At 43.3% G+C, this 22,896-nt stretch overlaps 1 protein-coding gene across 2 annotated transcripts in view; it reads right to left on the bottom strand.

Moving 5' to 3' along the window:
- Positions 1-22,896, bottom strand: part of LOC113032396 (nectin-2) — an 87,970-nt gene that overhangs the window by 51,736 nt on the left and 13,338 nt on the right. For both annotated transcript variants that reach the window (XM_080308414.1, XM_026185306.2), the window contains exons 2-3: positions 5,534-5,643; positions 4,419-4,671 (exon numbers count right to left, since the gene is read on the bottom strand). In XM_080308414.1, coding sequence (XP_080164540.1) covers positions 4,419-4,671; positions 5,534-5,643 — 363 coding nt within the window. The remainder of the gene's footprint in view (positions 1-4,418; positions 4,672-5,533; positions 5,644-22,896) is intronic.

The raw sequence follows: 22,896 nt of genomic DNA, 5'->3' as shown, positions 1-22,896 counted from the left end.
AGACTAGAAATGTGGCTTTTCTAAAAGCTTGATTTAGAAATTGTCGAATTGAAACTCTTCTGCTGACAGATCATTTCGTTTACTTTAAGTAATCTTTTCCCCATTTTATTCCTTTTTTTGGTTATTGATAGCTTGAGTTTTTTGGAGTGTGTACACTCAATCTTTTGCTCCCAAGAGTTAACATTGATAAACAATTACCAGCACCAGTGCAAACACATCCAAACCCTAAATCTACTGTCACTCTCCCTCCAAACCTTAAATCCATCTGTCCCCTCTCTATTCCTATCACACACCACTGATGCACAATTTCCCTGACTGGCCAAATGCATTTCCATATACAATTTCTACATCACTACATGATCCGAGTTATCCTCACCTCCATCTTCTCTACCCTCTTCTTAATTGCCCTCTCTGATACTAGTGTGGGATCAGAGGAAAGCAGGCAGGACAAGAGCTGACAGCAGGCATGACAAGTAGCTAGATCAATATACTGCCTAGGGGGAAGCATGGGGGCATGATGCTTTGGAGAGAGGGGAGCAGGGCAGAGGCACTGGTGCTGGGCCAAAGTTAGACCAATGGTTCCATTGCATTAACAAAACACAATTGATCTGACAATACCACTTATAATAGCAATTAAGCCCAGCTGCATATGCTTTTAACCTATATACTACCTTTGGGGGAAGGTTTGAGCTGGAGGAAAGCAGACAGAGTAAGAGGGAAGATCCTTTGCATTCATACAGTTTGCAAGTTACATATGCATGTAGGGCTGTGCGATATGACCAAAATCTCATATCCCGATATAAGAATTCTATCTCCAATAACGATATAAATCACAAAAATGTAACATTTTCTGTAAATTCTGTGAATCTCGACTTGCGGGAAGTATTTCCAGCTGTGCGTCATGTAGCTGGAGTCCAGTGTTTTAACCGATCTATGAAACGATACATTTTTTACGGAGCCCCCCAGTACGGAGCCCCCCAGGGGACATGGGAGAAAAAAAAAAATTAGGGAGGAAAAAAAAAAAATTAGGGAGGAAAAAAAAAATTAAGACGGACTTTTGCGAGCGCTCGCAAAAGTATTGCGAGATCTCGCAATAAGTATTGCAAGCGCTCGCAAAAGTATTGCGAGATCTCGCAAAAGTTTTAGCCGCATTCTTCGGAGGCCGCCAGCTCGAAGCCGACCGGGAGGTCGAGGCACGATGTGCCGGGAAAGCGGTGTTCCTCCCGGCTGTAGTAGGTCTCGACTTCCCGTTAGCTTCGAGCTAGTGGCCGCCAGCTCGAAGCCGACCGGGAGGTCGAGGCACGATGTGCCGGGAAAGCCGTGTTCCTCCCGGCTGTAGTAGGTCTCGACCTCCCGTTAGCTTCGAGCTAGTGGGTGTCAGATCTCCAAAAACGTCGGAGCTCTTTTGCAAATATGTGATGTCTTGTAAACCGAGCAGGTATCTGACGTTTACACAACTACATTCACGCCTCAAAATATCTTAAAAGTGTATTTTGTGACCCAGAAAGAGTAATATTACAACTAAGTAGCTGCCGCCATTGTTGGAGTTTTGCGAGCGCTCGCAATACTTTTGCGAGCGCTCGCAATACTTTTGCGAGCGCTCGCAATACTTTTGCGAGATCTCGCAATACTTTTGCGAGATCTCGCAATACTTTTGCGAGATCTCGCAATACTTTTGCGAGATCTCGCAAAAGTCCGTCTTAATTTTTTTTTTCTCCCTAATTTTTTTTTTTCCTCCCTAATTTCTTTTTTTTCCTCCCTAATTTTTTTTTTCCTCCCTAATTTTTTTTTCTCCCATGTCCCCTGAGGGGCTCCGTAACAGCCTGTTCTAACGTTTGAGTCTAAGGTTTATTTTTTAGCACCTGGCGGCTCTTTTTTACTTCTCATCCGTAAATTATCTGCTCTGTCACATGATTCAGTTTATTTTGAAAAGTCTCAACAGGATCTTGAGTTGTATTGTGAAAGGTTTATGTGGAACATAAACAAGCGGATGGTTTTACCGTCGTTGTTGCTAACCACAACGCATAAAAACAGGCGCTTGTCCGTCTGTAGTGTGGTTATATAAAATATAAGAGAAAGAGAGAACTTTAAGAAATTAATATAGCCACTACAGTGACCATCAAAACGATGAAAAAAATATTGCCGTAAAGAGTTTATTTTGCGACAGCACGAAACAAACGATAGCGTAAAATGAAACGATAGACGTTTTTATATCGTCATCTGATATATATCGTTATATCGAACAGCCATATATACATGGGTTCCCTACAAACAGATGAGCGACAAATTTAAGGAAAAGAAAAACACACTGGCTTTAATTTGCCTTGCAAAGACACAATGAGTCTCTTGAAACTTTGGCAAAACATGAAAGTAGGTTTTTGGTTGGAAAAGCCAATTTAACTGACAGTGAAACACAGTTGGGCAATTCCACTTTTTATAAATGGCTTGACTACTCAATTAATTCATGTTGTGAAAGTCTGTGAAAAAACCTCAAGCTTCAAATCTTTCAGAGGAAATGGTGCTGGGTTCCTGTGCACCTGACTAAAAGCCGCTGGGGGGAGGTTTGAAAAATGCTTGTTGTTGAGTGGTATCCTCGTGTAATACATTTAACAGGAAACATTCAAGTCCTTGGGAGACAAAAAGCTGCAATGGCTTTGAACCCAGGAGTGCATGTTGGCAAACAGCAACGAATGCAACAAGCTGGGAAGTTACCCCTTGACAAATAGAGCTGTAAAAGCCACGACTCAGCGTGATGCACAACACACAGGGTTCAGGATCTCTTAAAAATGAGTTTGTAGGGTTTCAGGAAGTCAATCCCAGAGTAGGGTAGCGCTGGTGTTGCAGATGTTTAACACTCGTGTTCACGCTAGAAGCTTTTTAGGTTCAGTAGTGCAAGAAATTTAACTAAAGATTTAAAAAAAAAAAAAAAAGCAAAAAAAAAAATCTTGGCTAAAGAAATCATTTTTGTAGTTTTGCCTCCGTGCACCACAGAGAGGTTTTAAAAATCAAACAATCAAGATGTGATTGAAGTGCAGACTTTCAGCTTTAATTCAAGGCGTTTCACAAAAGTATTGCAATGACTGTTTATAAACTAAAGACACTGTTATGCCCAGCCCCCATTTTCAGAGGATGAAAAAATAAATAATAGGACATTTTAAACATGGGGATTGCTTCATAATATGATGAAAATCTTTCGTAGTCAATGACTGCCCCAGGTCTAGCGCTCATTAGAGTTTTATACTTAACTAAAAAGCTGCTCTGTTGGGTGAGCTCAGGTGACTGACTTAGCTATTGAAGAAAATCCCATTTCCTTGCCTTGAGAAACTCTTAGGTTGCTTTTACAGTACGCTTTGGGGCATTATCCATTTGGATTGTGAAGCGCTGTCTGATCAGTTTTGCAGCGTTTGGATGAATATGAGCAGAGAGTATAGCCCCGTACTCTTCACAGTTTCTGCCATAATATTGTCTCCACTATGTTGAACAGATAATATGGTATCAGATCACAAGTTGTTTCTCTCCTCCTCTGCACTTTTCTCTTCCTATCATTTTAGCACAATTTCATCTTGGTTTTATTCTCACAAATAATCTTTTCAGGTCTGTGTTGGCTCTTTTTCTGACCAAGTCTAATCTGTTCTTCTTGTCTAAAGTGTAACCAGTGGTTTGCCCATTTCTGTAAACTCAGTATTTTCATTTATAAAGAGATTTTTGCGCTTCACAGCATGCACACACAAAAAGACAATGATATACCAACCTGCTTTAGAATGTTCTTGGTGAAATGTCGTGTTGTGTTTAAGGTCTTTGGGCCCTTTTCATTTTCAGAGCTGGCCAGTGAACCCATTCTTGTTAAGAATGTACCAGAGATGTGATTTGACCACTTCTAAAGTTTTAAAAATGTCTGTTACTCTTACTAGTTTTATTAGAGGTGGTTGGGGGTGAAAGTCTGCACTTTAACAACATGTTGGTTATTCGATTAAAATACTGTGGTGGTGTACACAGGCAAAACTACAGTACAAGAAAATTAGAGACCAAACTGTACCTGGACACTTGGCTAGGTAAAATTATAATTGCAATAACAATAATCATCTTCTGGCACATCAAATACCATTCTTTTTTTTTTTTATAATTTTAAATAAAATTGGCATTCTTCAAGAAATTACCTGAAATTCCAACTGGATGTTATTCATGAAGTCTTAAGAGTAAAGATGAAAGCATGAGATGGGAAAAATCCCTCTTTCTTATTAAATTCTAACAAATCTGTTTGCTTCACAAACCACATGTCCAATTTTTTAAGTGGTTCAGAGGTTCAGCTTCTTGGAGATAAAGCATTCATGCCTCTGTGCCATTAAGCACCGAGGCTTTTTCCTTGATTCATCACATCTTTTCTTAAGCTTAGTGCGTAGAGTACATTAGTGACCTACCTAGCATGACCAGCTGGGTGGTGCCACGGACATTTCCGCCAGGGTAGGTAGCAAATTCGCAGGCATACTTCCCCTCATCAGTCATCCTAACATCAGTAATCTGGATAGAAGGGCTGTCCACCTTTGGAGGACTGGGCACGAAGCTGACTCTGCCTTTCACAGGTGAGTTAGGATAGCTGGGCTCATTCCCGGGGAGAAACACAGCTATGTTGACTGGGTCTTGGGTTGGCTCTGGCACGTACATCCATGTGACCTATGATGGCACACACCGAGAGGGTCAGTGGACGGGAAGCATAGAGAGACAATGAAAAACAGCAGACCTCATTCATCATGGCATTGATAAGCGACACCGCGACAGCGTTTTAAGATATCCACATTTTAATGTAAACTCCACAGGGTTGCGTACACGGCATCACAATTAAGTGGGGAGTAGGTATGAATATGGATGCGAGTTTTTCAGGAGAAGTACTCTCTCGACTGTTCTTAGCAGAACCATGCAGAGCTGTGCACTTCCAGCTTCATTGAAATGCAGCTAAGAAATGCACCCATTACCATATTCAATCCCCTAAAGCAAAATGTAGCTTAGCATTGTTTGTTTGGAGTAATAAAACATTAAGCCTAAATGTGACAAAAACCTATTGCTGGCCTCTAGATTATTTCTGTGAGCCATGATTTGTTAGATTAAGGTACAATGTGGCAAATAAACAAGGCACATAGAGCAATATTCTGATTTTTCTTGGTTAATTTTATTGAAGAGAATTGCTTTTTCCACCTCAGACACAGTTTTACGGACCCGCAGAATCAAATCAGTGAGTAAATGACTACTTTATTTACAGGAAAATTGTCATAATTTGAGTTAAATATCAAATCCACTTCAAGTCGGATACCTGCTGGCTTCAAGTGTAAAAGCAAATTGTAACTGCAGTCCCAATTTCACTGAATTGTATTGTGTCAAGTCAGCACAATGAGCTCCAGTTTTGGGATGACACAGACATTTTTATTTGAATTTCACACAACAAATCTAGTTTGCAGTTGAGAGAGTATAGTGGTGCAAAGAGGTAATCAAATACTAACCAAGGGGAAACACAGATGCATCATGGGATTGTATATCTTACCATTGAAAGCTGTACCCCAGTGGGATCAGCGAAGGCACAGCGCAGGTTGACTGTCTGGCCAGGATACGATGTCACCTCTTGGTCTACTTTTACACGCTGACCTGAAGCTCCTGAACAAAACAAAGACAGAGACAAAAAAAAATAAAAAAAAAAAGCATTACTCTCAATGTTTCCCTTTAAACACAAACTACAGGAGAAAGCAAAGAAAAGGAACAGTCTTGGTACAAAGCAAAGATAAATGAGGATACTATGGAAGTGTGTGTGATACACAGGACAGCATTACTAAACTCAGGCAAGTAGGCCAAGAGTCTGGTACCTCTCCATGACAGTGCGTGCGTGGACAGATTGGTGGTGGGGGGAAGCGAAGTTGTGTGTTGGGGGAGAGAGAAAAAAAGGAAAGGAGGAGGAGGAAAGCCAGTTCTTTTTTACCCATAGGTCATAAATCATGTGGATGGGTTATGCTTTTCTATAGCCTGCCATTTTCTGTGCCGACACATTCCTGTGTAACAGCAAAGAGTCAAAATAAATATGCTTTTCTTAGTGCGTTTTGTCAGTGGGTGTGTGAGAAACAGAACGAGCGAAGGAGCTTTAGAACGACAATCTGTGCAAGTGTGTGTGTGTCCGTCTCTGTGTGTGTAATCCAGGTTTCTGTGAAAAATGTAATTACTTGTATGAGTAAGCGCGCATTAGTGTATGTCAGCAAGATGGCACCTGTTTTAAGTAAGAGTGGATTACCGGCGGATACACAACTTCAAATGTCTGCAGCCAGGCCTACATTTCCATACGAGTGTGTGCGCTCGCAGTGTGTTTACCGGGAAGCTACAGACACAGACACACATAGAATGAGCAAAACACAATTTCCCCTAAAGACAAACAATTACTTGAAAAACTAGTTCCACTAGTTTGTGCTGAGCTCAAGCTGTTGTGTTGAAACTAATATGATCTGCTGCACTGGCAGAACACACACACACACACACACACACACACACACACATATATATAAAGGCACCCACACACAAACGAAACCCGTACGCAAGAGATAAGAGGAAAGGGCAACGCTGTCTTTCTCGTTTGACGAGCAATAAACACCACACCTTCTCTTCTCAAGGGAGACCTGAGGTATCAATACAGAGAAAGAGAAGAGGCAGGAATGAGTGAAGAACCGAGTGGGAAAGTGGAAGAAAGCAAGCCTTTCCTAGAATAACACCAGCTCTCCCAGGACCAGCCCAATTTACAACCACAAAACAACCCCCTTGTAGCCACAGAGGAACCTCTGGACAACCACTAAACAGCCCGTGGGATCAGCAGCGAGCCTTATTGGGCTGAAAAGATGAACAAGTTGTTGTTTTTTTTAAATTTCATTTTGCTTGAAGACTCATGCACGAGCATAGCTATGCAAGTCGACACACGGCGAGCATACACACACACACACGGGGGCATCAAATTACTGCTTTATTGTCAAGCACCTGGCCTGTAACGTTTCAAATGTCTAGAGCATTATGTAAAGATCACGCTACACTCCTTTGTCAGCCTACTTAAACAAGTCAGACTAATACAGATTAGGTTTGGGAGTGGGAGCCAGACTGTGGTTATAAAAATAATGTAGCAGAGGAGGAGAAAAGAGGATAAAAGGTTATTGAATACCTTGATTACTAGTCTTGATTGTAGTATAAGGACCAAGTGGCATGTCATAGGTCATTACAGCGTGGGATTGACAATAACTTACTCCTCATTTCGTTTATGTGCAAATTCATACACACACATATCTATTACGTCCACACAAAAATGTGGGGGCAAACTGAGCCGGGCCTGTTGCCTGTCATTTGGAGGCAATAAGAGGAGAGCCACCACGGGTCAACTCCTGCCAGAGCTCAGATGAGAGACAGGGCCAGCCTTATGAGACTTCCTACAGCCACGGGGAAATGAATATTACACACAAGACATACAGAGACTTGCACAACCTCATTCTTAGTGAGTCCCCAAAGCCCAGCCCAAAGGCTCAGACTCCGTGTCATTAGAACAGCAGACGGGGAGAAAGTAAAGTCAGTGTGTGCATGTTCATCTACACAAACAGACTTTTGGAAATGATGAGACAAGGCAGCATTAAAGAAAAAAAAAAAGTAATCGAGACACATTTTGAGTGCATCAGTCACATTAAAACACAAGACAGAGAGATCGGAGGCGGAGGGGGACAAGAACAAAGGGAATTAGTGAATAGAAGACAGTTCAAGGGTAAGAGTGAGAAGAATAGGGGAGAGAAAGAGGGTTGGAGGGGAGGAGAGTAAGAACAGAAGCCTTATGTCACTGCTGCTCTACTTTACAGTAGCTCTGCTGCCTGCAGGTGACATACAAGCATCATCAAATGCACATGAACAAACGAAACACATGCACACACAAACTGCCCTCCTCAACATCCTTAAGTAGTCAGATGTCGGCATCCTAAGTACTGTCACCTATCATTATGTCTTTTAACACCCACATGATGTGCACGCACAGACACACACATTATTGCTGATGGCACTGTGACAGCCCTGCCATATTAACACAGTCCTCTCTGATCCTCTGCCTGGTCACGCTGACATTTCCCACCGTCCATCAGTGAAGAGGGAAATGAATCAGAGAGGAAGAAGGAGAGGAAGTATGCTGGGAGGACGGAAGGATGAAAGGAGGAGACGAGAGACAGGCTGGGAATGCCAAAGTGATGGAGGATGAGAGCGGAGGAGGGGAGGCGAAGTGCAAGAAAAGTGGGGATGAAAGGGTGTGAAGAGAATGCGATGCCAGGAATAGAGAATGAAAGAGGGAGCGAAGAGAGTGTGGCGAGAGAAGAGGAGAGGAGGAGGAGGAGGAGGATCTTAAAGGGGAGACAGTGTGAGCTATGAACAAGGTTAATAGGAGACAGCTGAGGGACAAAAAAAAAAAAAAAAAAGCAGACGAAATAAGAAGAGAGAGGGGGTTAGCAGAGGGAAAGAGGCCATGGGAAATGCAGTGGGACCAACTAAAAATGGAGAGGTGGGGGCGCAGGTAACGAGAAACAGAGCGAGAAGAGGCAGACGAGGGGAGAAGAACGGGAGGCGTGGACCTGTGAGATGCCAGGTACACTCCACACCTGACCTTGTGAGAAGCACTGTGGATGTGAACAGAGAGCGAAAACTACAGTGAAACAGTATGAATAAATGAGCGGAAGAGGGGGGGGGGAAGAGCGAGCACGAGCGAATAAAAGCCAAATCCTAATTTTCTCTGCAGCCCATTTGAGCCAGTCGTGGCTTATAAAACGAACATACGCTTATCAGCCTGTGTCCGCCTGCCTCGCTGCCTGGCTGGCTGACGCCTAATGGCATTCATGTCCTCCATGTCTGATCCTCACTATAGTTGAGAAAAGCAGAGCGTCAGAGGGGACGGGAGTGCAGGCCATCAACTAAAATATCCAATAGCCTTCAGAGCTCAGTGACGCTGTCATTTCATCAAACTAGGAGCTATGCCCTGTCAGGTGGGCTACAATGAAGCTTCCCCATTGTCCATGTTCCTGAAGATTGCTTCCCACTGGTCCACTGTGCATGTTTGTGCGTTTTTGTGGGAGACAGAGAATGTGGGTGGCTTTTCCTTTGGCCTTTCTAACACATTCCTGTCTCAGTAACCACTCTGGGATTTCATATTTCGTCAAGGCCTTTATGAATTTCTCCATTTCCATTATTCTCCCGTGGTTGTTATTGTTTTGCCCAGGCTTTCCACTCCTTCAGCATAATAGCTTTGATATGGGAAACAGGGAGCGTCATCACTTTTCTGTCCTGACAGAATCTGTCGCCGCATGCGCCTTCTCTGATTAGATTTTCCTTTTAAATACTTTCTCCCACTCCCCGTCGCAGGTAAACTGAAGATAGATCCACAGCCCTTTTCACAAATCAAGTTTGGGACATTTGCCACAGTTACCCTTTCTTACACTTCACTTCAAATATGTTTGCACCACTGAAAAGGGAGGGAGAGGTGACGGAGATGCCTGAAAAGAGTGTTTGGGAGCTAACGCACATCGCACCACATGATAAAGGTTTTATTCTAATTCTATATTAGGCAAGAACAACCAGTGTTAAAAGTCTAAAATTAACAGACTGTAATCCTCACTCTGGGGAAGAGACTGGGAATCACTTTTTTTTTTTTTTTTTATAAATCTATCTTGAATGTTACTTTCCTTACTTAAAAAACAAAAAAGTATATGCTAATGTATACGATTTATTAAAAGGAGACAAATCTCTTGCAAAAATATACAAGCCGAAACTAGCTTTAGTGAAATAATAAATGTCAATGTTATTCTTTCAATGTATTTGCATTAGTGTCACTGCAGCTCAATTTGAGCCTTAAGACTACTACACACTGCTGTCCTTTTCCTTCTCTTAGTCTAAGTGCACCTCCTGAGTGCATTCAAGCAAGTGTTACACCAAACATAAGAGGGAGAAAGCAAGAGAGACGCTTTGATGAGTTCTTCTCATTGGTCATCTCAAGCGATCGGAGTTTTCAGTTGCGTCAAAGACGTGCCGAGAAAAGCTGCTGTTGTAACTGGATGAAAAGCCTCCAGACTGACCCTACAGGCCATATTTGCTCACCTGGTGGCAAATTATCACCCTATCTGATCCAGCTTCTTAAGTCAGGATCAGACCAGTATCATATCCAATAAAGCAGCGGTCCCCAACCTTTTCCGGTTTATGCCCGACAATATTTTCACGGACCGGGCTTTAAGGTGTCGCGGATAAATACAAAATAAAACTAGCACCGGTACCGAAAAAAAGAAGATTTATTTATAACACATGTGAAAAGACCCAGGAAAACCGAGTTAACGATAAAAACGATAACGAAATAACGCTGAAAAACGATAAAAACCATACATTTCACACCTGAGCTTCAACTCTCGCGGACCGGTACCAAACGACTCACGGACCGGTACCGGTCCGAGGCCCGGGGGTTGGGGACCGCTGCAATAAAGCAACCAGTGGATCCCTACAATAGACTGGACGTGTGTAAAAATGACTCACACTGCCACATTGTTTGACCACATTACTAAACAATATCCAGAAGAGGTTTGGGGCATTCAAACTTCCTGAAAAACAAGAAACTTAGCGGTTTACAAAATAGTTACGCACCATCCATCAGATCGTTTTGCCTCTTCATTGTTCAGAGATCTGGGTTATATTTCTCAATGCAACAGCGTCTTCCAGTTTTTGCGCTGGCCTTGGCTTCTGAATGGGCGCGCTGCCAAATAGCAGCTTTCTGAAGTTGCTGATGTGTAATTTTGTTTTTTGAGACACTGGCACAGAAACACAGATTCAATTCTACATTTATTACTGAGGCTGTTTTGTACAGTGAAGTTTATAACATCAGGGCAGTGAGATTTGAGAGTGAGAAACTGTTACAATTAAGCTAATGACCAGATTCAAAGTGGCTTTCATGCATTTCATGCATGTGAGGTCGTGTACTATTTACCTTTGTTTTATACAGTAACACGGTTTTGATATGGGTTGATGTACATGTGTACACTATGAGCTTGAGCCTGGGGATGCAACGTGATAACAAACCATTTCATTTCTATTCCTCACCAGGAGCTCTCTCTCTCTTGGCTAAGATTCAGCCTCACAAAATCTTCCCTTTATTGTTTGAGATGAAAGACTGTAATATTTCAGTTTTTGTCACTGGGAACCAACTGTTCATCTTCTTCAAACTCTGTTTGAGTGGCAAAAACTCATAAGCAGAGACAGTCGAACGTGTATTAAAGCGGAGAGGTGCCATCTGACGTTTTAGCTAAAATGACCTGCCAGTGTAGCTGCCCTTAAAACTGATTTCTGTGTGGTGCTCCCATTGTTGTGTCCATAACAAAATGGCAACACTGCAGTGGATGTGTGTCTTGTCCTAACTGCTTCTGGTCTGTTTTAATAGCTGTTATCAGCTGGAGCCTGGAACAGCACCAACCCAAACCTGCTGTCTGCCACTGCTGTCAGACATCACTGCCTTCTCTGCCTTATGGTCGAATAGTTAAATGAACGCGGCCACACATACAGCCATGCAAATCTACAATGAACGTCCACACGTTGCACACGCACACACACACACGGGCACTTTGGTATGCAGGGAGCATTGTCTGGACGGCTTAGCTTTGACAGGCGAGGCAGTTTGACAAGCCAAGAATAAAACTAGGAAATGAAGACTTGAGATGTGTCTCGTCTTCTCATTGACCTTTCCACTGGGCTTACTATAAGGAGCCAATCGATAGCACATGAGAAAGCTACATTTAGAAGTAGCCACTGTGCATTATGGACATCTCCAATGACATACTAATATTCTATTCATGCTGCTTTTCCAGTGGGAAGTCCCGAGTCAAAGACGCCAGTGTTAAAAGAAAAGAAAAAGGAGGCACACTTCAAAGACTTTAAGGTTATCAGAAGAGATCGACATTTAAAAAAACTCCACTAACTTGTAAATTTAACACAGAAAAACATTTGGTGTTACAGCAAGGTTGCATGCCGGAGACAGGAGGTAAAACCAACCTCTGTGATGCAACAGGAGTAGGAAGAAAAAAAAAAATAGGTGCAAGAAGAAGAGAGTACTAGATTTCACTTTGTTCACAGTGACATGATGAAATATTTGATAACTGACTCTGAACATTGACTGTGGAAAGAAAAAGGGGAATCAGACACACAGGCAGAAAGAGGAAGGAAAGCAGAAACACATGAAATGTAACAGAAGAGGAGAGAAGGAAAAAAAAATAAAATGGGGGTTTGGAGGGAGGGACAGAGAGACACGAATAGGCTTCAAAGTGCCAAGGAGAAATGAACAGCTGGAGGAGAAATCTGCACCGGGAAGTGTGTATGTGTGTGTGTTTAGTAAGCGAGTGCATACACACATGCATTTGTATACTGATGCATATTCCTATTTAGTTGCCTGTTTATAACAAACATGCCCTAGGACTTGAGCGAATATCATTTGCAAAAATAAGCATTTGCCAATTCAATTAAGTGTATCGTCTTAATGAAAGAGACCCAGCAGGGAAGTATAAAAACCAAAAAATAAATATATATATTTATACAATTTATACACTTTCAAAACTGCGTGCATTTTAGTTCAGAAACCCCAAACCTCCACATACACAGCTGGACCGTGACCTTAGTCTTGCCTTGAGACTGGTTTATGCACTATGCATGAGTTCAGGAGTAAGAGGAACTAGCAGCGTAGAAGTATTCACGGTGGGATCTCCAAACCATTAAACTGCACGGGCTTTAAAATGAAATTACATACACAATAGCTCATGCATGTATGTCTCTATGGACCCTTCTCTCCCTCTTTATCTCTCCCTTTCTCACACTCCTTCATCCTCCTTTCTCAGTTATATACATAAAGAATGTTTCGGGTCAAGCGAGCTACGCCAGGAGAACCGGTTTGAAATACGAATCATGTGTGTCGGGATGAAATTGGAAAAACAGGAGTTAGTCATTAGAAATGATAGTGGAGGTATTTTTCGCTTTACTGCACCGTATCACACCTTGCAACAGGAGGATGAACCTTACACAACACATTGAAGCACTTAGCATCTGCCAAAGCGCCACATACAGGAAGCAGAAAAAAAGAAAGAGCTGTGTGGTTGTGGTGAGGAAAAGTCCCCCCAAAAAAACATTTCCATACACACAACTACTATGTAAAGCAAAACCATATTTAGACAGGCAGAAACAAAAACGCACATGAATGTGTGTACGCATACACGCAGGGTGGACAGGCACTCTTCCACAGGGTGAATAATTCATCCACGGTTAAGAACGAAAGCAGTGTGCTCTCCTCCGCCTCTCTTCATTATTGATAAATAAGAACATCTACACTGTACCTGACGCGGAGGGGGTGGGGGGTGATCCAGAGCGAGAGAAAAAGAGAGTGAGTGAGAGAGGTGGTCAAAGAGAGAATGACTCCGGGACACAAAGAAATAAAACGGCTGTATAAAGCAGAGGTGTATAAGGCATAAAACACAAAAAGGAAAATGGCAAAAGCCATAAGGCACAAGCTCGGTTTTATGGTACCACATGTTTTCATTTGGCGCTGGGCCTGTTTAGGGTCAGTAAAGTCTGGCTTGTAACAGGCAGTTTACTGTGGACAGAAAGGACAGTCCTCCTGAGCCAAACAAGCTGCTTCTATACTCCCTTGCGAGCGCTATTGCTTCAACTGAATAAGTGACTGAATAACTTACTGGCTGGATGGCTGACAGACACCCAGCTCCCCGCGGCTCCTGGCTCGGCTTTATCTGTTCAGGCCGTGCACATCATTCTACCTCCACCACTCTTGCCTTCACTCTGCATTGCATCGCTCACTTTGTTTTTTTTCCTCCCCATCCTTTTCTCAGTGCTATAGCACTGTCCTGTCTTTTCACTTTGGAATAAATCCTTTTCATCCCTCTGGCTCATTCTGCTCTTCCTCGCCTACTTTTTTTTCCCTATTCCGCCAGTTCTTTCTCTGTCTGACTTCTTCATCCCAACCCTGTGTGCCATCACTTCTCATGGTAATTGTAGTGGGCATGTTTTTTTTTTGTTTTTTTTTTATCCTGGCATGCAATACTGGGTCTTTGTGCTGGGTGACCACAGTGACAGATCTGCAGTCAGAGCCTGAGCATAAAATGTAAATCAGAGGAGTTAGGGAGGGGAGAATCACTTTTCAGACAGGTCTAGTATCAGTATCTAGGAAATATCTAGATCTAATCCCCATTATGTATGTTGCCCGAAAAGTGAATGACTTTGGAAGCGTAAATCCAGACAGAGTATGGCAGCATCGCTTCAGAAACAGCCTCTAATTCATGGGTAAGACAGAAGTGCACAGCTAAAACACAGTGCTAGGTACTTCTTCAAATGTCCAAGGCAGGCTGTGCGTGTGTCACCTCATCCATCACCGTGTAGATGCCTGTATACATCGGTCCATGGGCATGTCAGCTGCAAACATAATGTGATTATGCGTCCTATTTTCACCTCCCTAACAACACTTGGAGGTGAGAGTCTTCCAAGGAGTCAGGAGAGGATATTTCAAGCTGGGTGTGATCCAGTCCCTGAATTATAAACAAAGCTACACGTTAAAGCGCGAGGAAAACCATGACAACCCCGCCCACGCACCGAAACACAGCTGTGTTTCCAGGTTTTTAGTTGCCAGCGTTCACCTTTACCTCCCCTTGGGTAGGATGGGGTGGGGGGTTCATTTCCCAGCTTCGCTTCCCACTTCCACTTAGCCTGCTACTGATGAGCCCATTGGTCAACAAAGCTGTCAGCCAACAGCTTATTCATAGTCGAGGGGGTGAGAGACCAACCTAATTTATGCCACACATTAAAGGATTAAAATGCAGTACTGTGATATGAGGGACTGCCATTAGCACAGTCAATCTGTCAGGAGGATCACTCGGCGTGTTACCAAATCAATGCCAGCCATATGGAAGACAGAAGGTCAAGCACCAGACGCAAACAAACACGGGGGAGTGTACCAATATTATGATAATCTGATGACTGTGTCCATCATAACGCACAGCAAAAACCAGCTGGATTGAATTACTGATGGGAGTTTTGTGTAGGAGCACAGGAAAAAACAGTCTGCAGGGAAAGATTTGAGAGGACAGGCAAGTCAGGCTCCCAAATTTCTACACCCCCATATGCTTTTAAGTGTGTCTCCTCTTGCAAAAGTTTTGCTAAAAATCAGAGCAAAAGTTATATTTAATAAGCTTTGGACTCGCTTTACTACAAGACTGCAACGTGCCGCTCAAAGGTATGGATAACTGATTAGACCACTAGCACTTTTTCAAAGTGAAACGAGGACCCATTAAAAGCAGATTTTTTTCCCCCTATAAAGATTAATCAGAGCTACAGTGTGGTGGGAACACTGCGACAATTAGTAAACATCGAGCACGAAAGATGTCGCAAAGCAGAACAAAACGATACGAGGAGAAGACAAAGATAACCAAAGCAATTAAAAGTACAACGAAGCCATTCTTTGTATGTTACTACTGCTGCATTGTATGGATCAGAGTTGCCGTCTTTCAGGGCTGTGGTGAGCCATCGGGGCAGAGGTGAACAGCCTATTGTCTTCAAGGCTCAATAGGAGGCAGGTAAGATGAAACGCTGCACACAAATACATTCCTGCTACCAGTTTTCCCGTAAACGAGGGTGAGGGAGGTGTTACTGATGAGGAAAGGAATGAGACTGTAGCAGAAAGGAAAAGAGAAAGAAGTTTTGCTCTGTAAGATCTATAAAAAGGCACTCTGGAGCAAGAGAGTGATAAACAGGTGGGGATTTTTGATGAGGTTATATTCAGGGTTGTTTTCTGGCACTCCCTCCATCTCTTTCCTTTGTACTGAACGTTGAGATCAACTTTGCTTATTCTCCAGTCACTATGACAACTTGCCTTGGGTACACGGTGTATTGTTTTGACGCTGATAGATGAATGAATGAAGAGCTAATAGACAGAAAGACATAGAGCTCAAGGAGACGGATCAAACGGGAGGGAGGGGAGACATAACCTGATATTTCTCCTCGAGTCAGTCTGTTAAATAAAATTAAACAAAATCCACTGAGAAGCTGTGGCTGGCTGGAAGCGAGCAAACACACGAGGTTAAAAAAATATATATAAAAAGTGGGTACTTTGAGTAAAGTCGGGAACTATAAAATTCAGCAAAAATAAATGAATAAAACTAGGACCTTCCACTAAAAAGACAAAACATGCATGCGATTCAAATAGCACACACATGACGCAGTTAAAGCTTTGAAATAAATAAAGTAGCAACATCCTGATTCCTCTTGACCCTTTTTTGTCACAAAGTAATCTAATAAAGCAATAAACAAATAAAAAAGGTCCAAAGGCTACATGAAAAGTAGCTTAAAGTGACCAACTACCAGCACTTAGTAACAAGTGTGTTATAACACCCATCCTTAATTGCTTTTTCAGCAATTACTTGACTAATGAATTTAACGGGTCTTAACCTATTACATTTATTCCATGTAAAATGATTTGCTTTGGAAAACTTAGTTTCATTCTTACTAGGCCCCAACAATGAACCAATACCTTTAAAATGGGAGTATTTGCTGCACGTCCCAGTTTTATGAGAACATCACTTGGGTATTTTGGTATTTTAGACTCACCAAAAATACATTGCCCTTAGGAAATTTTGCTGAGTTTTTCCCCCGAAATGCAAATATACATTCTAAAAAAAGATCAGATTGTTACCAATAACAAAAATAGCCATCGTTTCCACCCTTAAAACACATTATTACCATTACGACATAATTCTTCAATGAACCGTGAACAAGTTCATATCTATTCCCCAGTGTAAGCTAAGGCAACAGCACAGTAACTCAGAAACTCACAAGATTACAGCTCCAGCACCTGTGAGGTCACTGCCACTCAAAACAAAACCTCCGCTGCCTGTCAGTCAAACAATTTCAAAGAACGCAACGAGGAAGCGATGAGTTAATTAATTACCATCTATTTTAAAAAAATAAATAAATACAGCTCTATATTGAGAGCAGAACTCAGCAGCCGAGCTAGATTTTAGTAGTGAGGATAAACACCTTTTACCCGTCTGAGAGGTGAACACCAGAGGATCAAGTTTCCCCTCAATAACAGTGTGAACCCTGGTTTTAGCCTGTAATGGCTCAGCAGTCACAATGATGCTAAAATTGATCTGACTCTCAGAAGATTGAAGCCACTTCTCAGAGACCGTAAAGAGGAGCACAATAACAAACACACACACACACACACACACACTGGTGCAGGCACAGCAGCCAACACACGAGCTGCCGGAGCAGTCTCCTGTCAGGTCGTCATTACATTGGATGTGAGCTGCCTTTGTTTACCATCTACCCCCTTAAGGCAGAGTGACAGATAGAGGATTGGGATGTGAGGAGTAGATAGATGGGGGTATGAACAGTCAGAGATGTCCCTGCCATGCTTCAAGGACAAGACGGGCCCTTCAATATCACAGCCACTGTGTAATTAGACAGTGCTCTGTCATGCACCGAAGAGTTTCTTTTATTTGTGTCATATTAAGCGCAGCATGGGTATCCCTTACTGTGCTTTGCCATTGAGACCTAACGTAAAAAAGGGCAGCAAAGGGGGATTTGTACAAATTTAATTACATTCATAATTCGCCCATCTTTAGCTGTAATCACTCGGGGTTAAGTTAAGTAAATCCCCTTCTCAGCTAGCCACCCACACCCTCTGTTGCCTTAATAAGCGGCGTACTGCCTGGCTTTTCAGGGGAATTTTACTGGCAGCCTGAAACTCGCTAAGAGAAAGTAAACAAAGTTCTTGGTATGCAGTAGTGAAATATTAACAGATATACTCTTTCGACTGAAGTGTTGTGAGCTTTGGTTTGGAGTACTGCGGCTCACATGTTTGTGCGTATGTGGCTGTCTGCCAGTGTATGATACTGTGTCTCAGAGGCCACCTGCAGTGTCTCCGAAAGGCAGGGAAAGGAGAGGGGGGGGGGAGAAAAGCGGCGCTGTGTACATCTTTGTGTGTCTGTTTTTGAGTGTTTGTTTGGCGCACCTCGCAGCCAAATCGCGGCGCAGGCAGGCAGGCAGCCCTTCGACAGGGAGGGAGAGGAGTGAAGCAGATCAAACACAAGCCAACTAATCACAGACGCTGGCTAATTAGCGCAGTCCTCAAAGGGGAACCAGGAATGAGTGATGATTCCCCCTTATGAATTTCCCAATGACGCTGTGCCGTATGCCACCATGAATACTCACGGTCACAGAGAAGGCAGAGCAGAGAGGCTAAAGTGCAAACAGAAACACCTCTGGCCTTGTTGTAATCTTATCATCTGAGAGCGAGGGGGAAAAGTGGCGCTCAATATCTTTTATCAGAGTTTCAGTCGAGCACACAACACACACACATACCTCCTTACTGTCACAAGCTTTCTCTCTCTCACACACACACACACACAGCAACATTTTATCTCAACATCCTCAAATTAGGCTTCATGTAACGTTTCCCATTAAGGGATTTCTGGAGCGATTAAATCCCAAGCGTGGTGACATTCCAGCCTCTGGAGTAAAGCACAGGTTGACGTTCCTGTGCGCAAGCTCTGAGCGTTGATTAGCTGGTGGATCTGCCACACTGAGCCCAGATTTCCACAAGATCAGAGGCAGCCAATTACAGATGTGACACGCACGTATTTGCACACACTCCCGAACGCGCCCTGCCACACCGATGCAACCACACGCCCATCCAGAAACAGATTTCTCCAGGCTTAAGTCATCACAGTGGCAAGAACTCCCCTCTTGCTTCTTCTCTAATATTGGATGAGAGGGTCCCTGTCAGAGGATGCTCAGTTCACCAGCCAACCCCTTACTGAGGCAGAGGCAAAGAGACAGAGATAACAGATGAACACAGAGAGAGCTAATAAAGATTCTAATAAGTCTATCCAAAGAAGCACAGGCCACTGAGGGGACTCAGCCTAAATAAAACCCACTCCATCACTCTTCAAGTGTCCAAGTCCCATTTTTATCTCTATACATCTTAAGCTAAACATAGAATTCTAATTCCAGCGCTGAGCCTGACTTTGAACAGCACAATGTCGCTGGCGAAATGAAAAACAGAAACAAACCTTCGCCATTCACATTTCTCTCGTTTCCACAGATTTATAGAGGAAACAATACTCTCCCCTCTACCCTCTGCAGAGCTGCCATCAATGGCCAACATTTGTTTCACATGATTACAGTGCGACAGTTGGCATTCATGTGGCAGACAAATACGCAGATTCCAGACTTATTGTTATGACATTAAATCCTTACGTGCTTTGAACATTAACAGCCGCATCAAGGAAGGCTGGAAAGTGAAGCAAATTGGAAAGGCTGGTCAGAGAAGACGAGGGGAGGAAAAAACAAAAAAAGACATCTGAAAGCAAAATTAAACTCGCCAATTTACGCTTGAGCAACGTCGGAACAAAAAGACACGTAGATAAATAGGAACATAAGAGACACTGGAGGGGGAGACAGAGAGATGTGAGTGTGGGGAGATAAGAGGGAGGAGCGGAGGTGTGTGGGGTAGGGAGGGTACTGCAGAGCAAAGAAACAGCTGCTGAGCATCACATCTGCTCCAAGTGGAGTCATCAGCAAACAGACAGACTGGAACCAACCCACTGAGGTAAGCCCCAGGGGGGAGGCGAGGGATGGACACAGGAAGAGTGCGGGGGGAGCGGGTGGGTGTTGATATGGCCAAGCAACAAGAGGATGAGAAGGATGCGAAGGATACAATTAAAGAGAGGGAGGGTGGAAGAAGATGAAACTAGGATGACTGTGCACAGAAGCTGAGCACGCTTTACTCTTTTCCCCAGACAGAAGAAGGTGGGGCAGGTCGGTAGATGGCTTTGCATGGAACAGGAAACTCAAATCACTTGCTGTCTTTTTCCTTCTCCTTCTTCACCCACCCTTCTCACTCCTTCCCTGACATCCTTCCTCTGTCTCCCTCCCTCTCTCCCCCTCGCCTTCTTTCTCTTCAGCAAGACTGACAGAACAAGCGATGCCTGTGAGAGTAAAGATGAAAGGCCTGTGAGGGAGGTGTATGTGTGTGCGTGTGCACGAGGTGAATGAATGACCCCTCTATCCCTCATCCCCACTTTAGAGCCATCCTGCCCTTACACTAAAGAAAAAAAAAAGAAAAGAAATACATATAACGCCACAGGGGCCATGTGGAGGTCACACCACACCGTGTTTGCAGTGTGTGTGTTTGCGTGCGCTTCACTTCTCTATTTGTACTCACACCATGTTCCAACGTTAGAAAATGAGACACATCAAACATCGCTCTAACAAGGCTGCCACAGCAGGAATACCATCTTATGCCTAGCTTCGTGTCCTGTAGTGTACACCTACGGCCTGTGGAGAAGCACCCTGAGGAGAGGTAGGGACCCTGAGAAGTGCACATTGTTCATTCATGATAGCAGCCACTGGCAGCGAGGGCAACCCCGTAGCAGAGTAAGCGATGTCATTTGGCAGCAAATGAAGGGGAAAGAGCAAAGCCGTTTCTGCATCTCTCTGAGGTCTCACAGCTAGCTCTAACATTAAGTTAGCCTGGGCGCGGGACAAAGCCCAGTTTGTGTTCACGTCTCCGCATGGCGAAATAAACATAGCTGCTGCTTCACAGTTTCCTTTAGCTCGCCTTCTCCTTTCCTCTTATCTTGCCCTGTTTTGTTGTCACCCCCGCTGCCTAAAAGAACAATCTACCCACACAGCATGCCCTTCCAAAATATTTACTCACTCAGTACTGGCTGAATACAAAGGCCATTCTCTTACCCCCTCTTAGGTCTACCATTCAAACAAACTATGCATCCACATGAAATTGCAGACTGCACCTGCTCTTATTCTCACTTCCCCTCTCTCTAGATCGTGCACGCCCGCACACATTTGTTTACTGCAGAACATCCTCCTTTGCTTTCCTTTCCATGTCTAACTGGTTTGTGCCTTAGACTGATCTTTAAGTTGCAAAAGAAAACCAAGCACAGAAGCAACAGTAGCCATCCCACCTTGCCTGGAGCAGGGAGTGCGTTTCTGCCGCTCGCATCCTCACAAGCACCCCTCTGATTCAATACCCCTGACACTTTCTTAACACCTTTTCCTTTGCAGCTTGTGCCCTTCTTTCCCCTTCCACCACTCCTCTCTTATCTCAATCTGTCACCTTACATTCTCCCCGCAGCCCCCATTTCTCATTGCATCCTCTCTGCAAACCAATTTTCAAAGCAGCTTTTCTAGCTAATCCAACGTTTTCTGTTTTTAGCATGCAAACCCAAATATAAGTTCATTAACAATCAAGTGCTGAAATCAGTTGCAGTGTTGCAAAGCTCTGGCTTTTCCTGGCTTCCCATTCATTAGCATATGTTTGAAAACCCAAGTCTAAATGAAATGATCAGAGTCGATGAACTACAAACAAAGACCCAGAATTAATTCTATGTGGCGGCTGCATGTCATGCTTGTTTTTAATTTCTTGCACTTATAATTTTTTAACTAGGCGCTTAAAAATAGATGCAAATGAACGGAGAGTCAGAAGAAGCCTGGGCGCCCTGAGTAACGACACGTCCCCGGGGTGTCTACTGTTTTCGGGCGATTGTTCGCATACTCCTGTGGGGGATGCGCATGCTAATAAGTAATAATGTTCCATCAAAGTGAAATGCTGCATTGAGTCTTCCGTCTTGCAGCTCTACAGTATCCTTGACTTACACGCAGCCTTCCCATCCTCCTCGCTGTTAAGGGATATGGTTCCATGCGCTGCACCTGTGTCTCATTACCACCACTGATGGTTCAGTAACAGGCTCCTCTCTTTCGCTCACCATTGTGCTCTCACTCTTTCCCTCCCTTTAGCTACTGCCAACATACATTTACCTCCAACAGCATGGCCTGCACTCATCTCTTCCCCTTGCTCATCCGAGTGCGTGCTTTCGCATGATCTCTGCAGCCCCATTTGTCCTGTCGCTTCTACCATTACAGTCTTGGCACGGATGGGGTTTTTTGCCAACTGTTAAGCAATCTACTGATTTTTTTTTTTTTTGCTACACTGATCAATTCCTTCAATTTTTCCTCTAAGCACCCTTTTACTCGAAGAGGACATTTACAGTTTTCAGCATGCAAGCTCCTGTCAGCATTATTGTGATTTAACTTTGCAGTGCTCATATTTTCACTGTAAGAACAATTCCAATGCTGCAACTAATAATTACCATTTCATCTACAGATTAAGCTCAGTTAACAATCAGGACACACTAATCAAAGAATGAAATATCAGCAAATCTCCACCATTCTTATGTTGAAAATAGAAAATGTTTTGCATTTGTCCTCCAAATCATTTTATCAGGACATTCCAGATAAACACGTACTCTGTCTTTATTTGTTGAAAATAAACAGAAAAATCTAAACACTAATCCTTCTGTATGAAAAGGTTTTGTGATTGTGCCCCTAAGGCTTAGTTTTAACTTTACCTGTCAACAGCAATTGTTCCCAAACTGAATCTGGCTTTTCCAGATGTTGCTTTGCAAAGTTTGGATGGTGACTTTTGGGATGAGGTTGCAGGTAAGGTTTCCTTATAATGACTCTTCACGTAGAACCTGTTTGTGCTGCTCAGTGTAACTGTGCACCCGCCACTGCTGCGTCAGCCAAGTCGTCCTACAGCTCCTTTGAAGTCATTCGGAGGATTTTCCTCTGCCTTTTAGCCCAGCCGGAGCGCAATTTTATCTGAAATTGTTCTTAGCCATTCACCATTCCCTTTTACTGCCATTTAATAATGACATTTCAGAAGGTGGAAAGCTAGAAGTGTTTTGATATCTTTTTATAGCCTTCCCCTGCTTTGAAAGCATCAATCAGCTTCATTTTCAGATCAGTCAGCTC

This window comes from Astatotilapia calliptera, chromosome 11, assembly GCF_964374335.1.
Source record: "Astatotilapia calliptera chromosome 11, fAstCal68.1, whole genome shotgun sequence".
NCBI classification, from domain to species: domain Eukaryota; kingdom Metazoa; phylum Chordata; class Actinopteri; order Cichliformes; family Cichlidae; genus Astatotilapia; species Astatotilapia calliptera.
The sequence above is the reverse complement of the archived record's forward strand: the minus strand, read 5'-3'. Positions and strand labels throughout refer to the sequence as shown.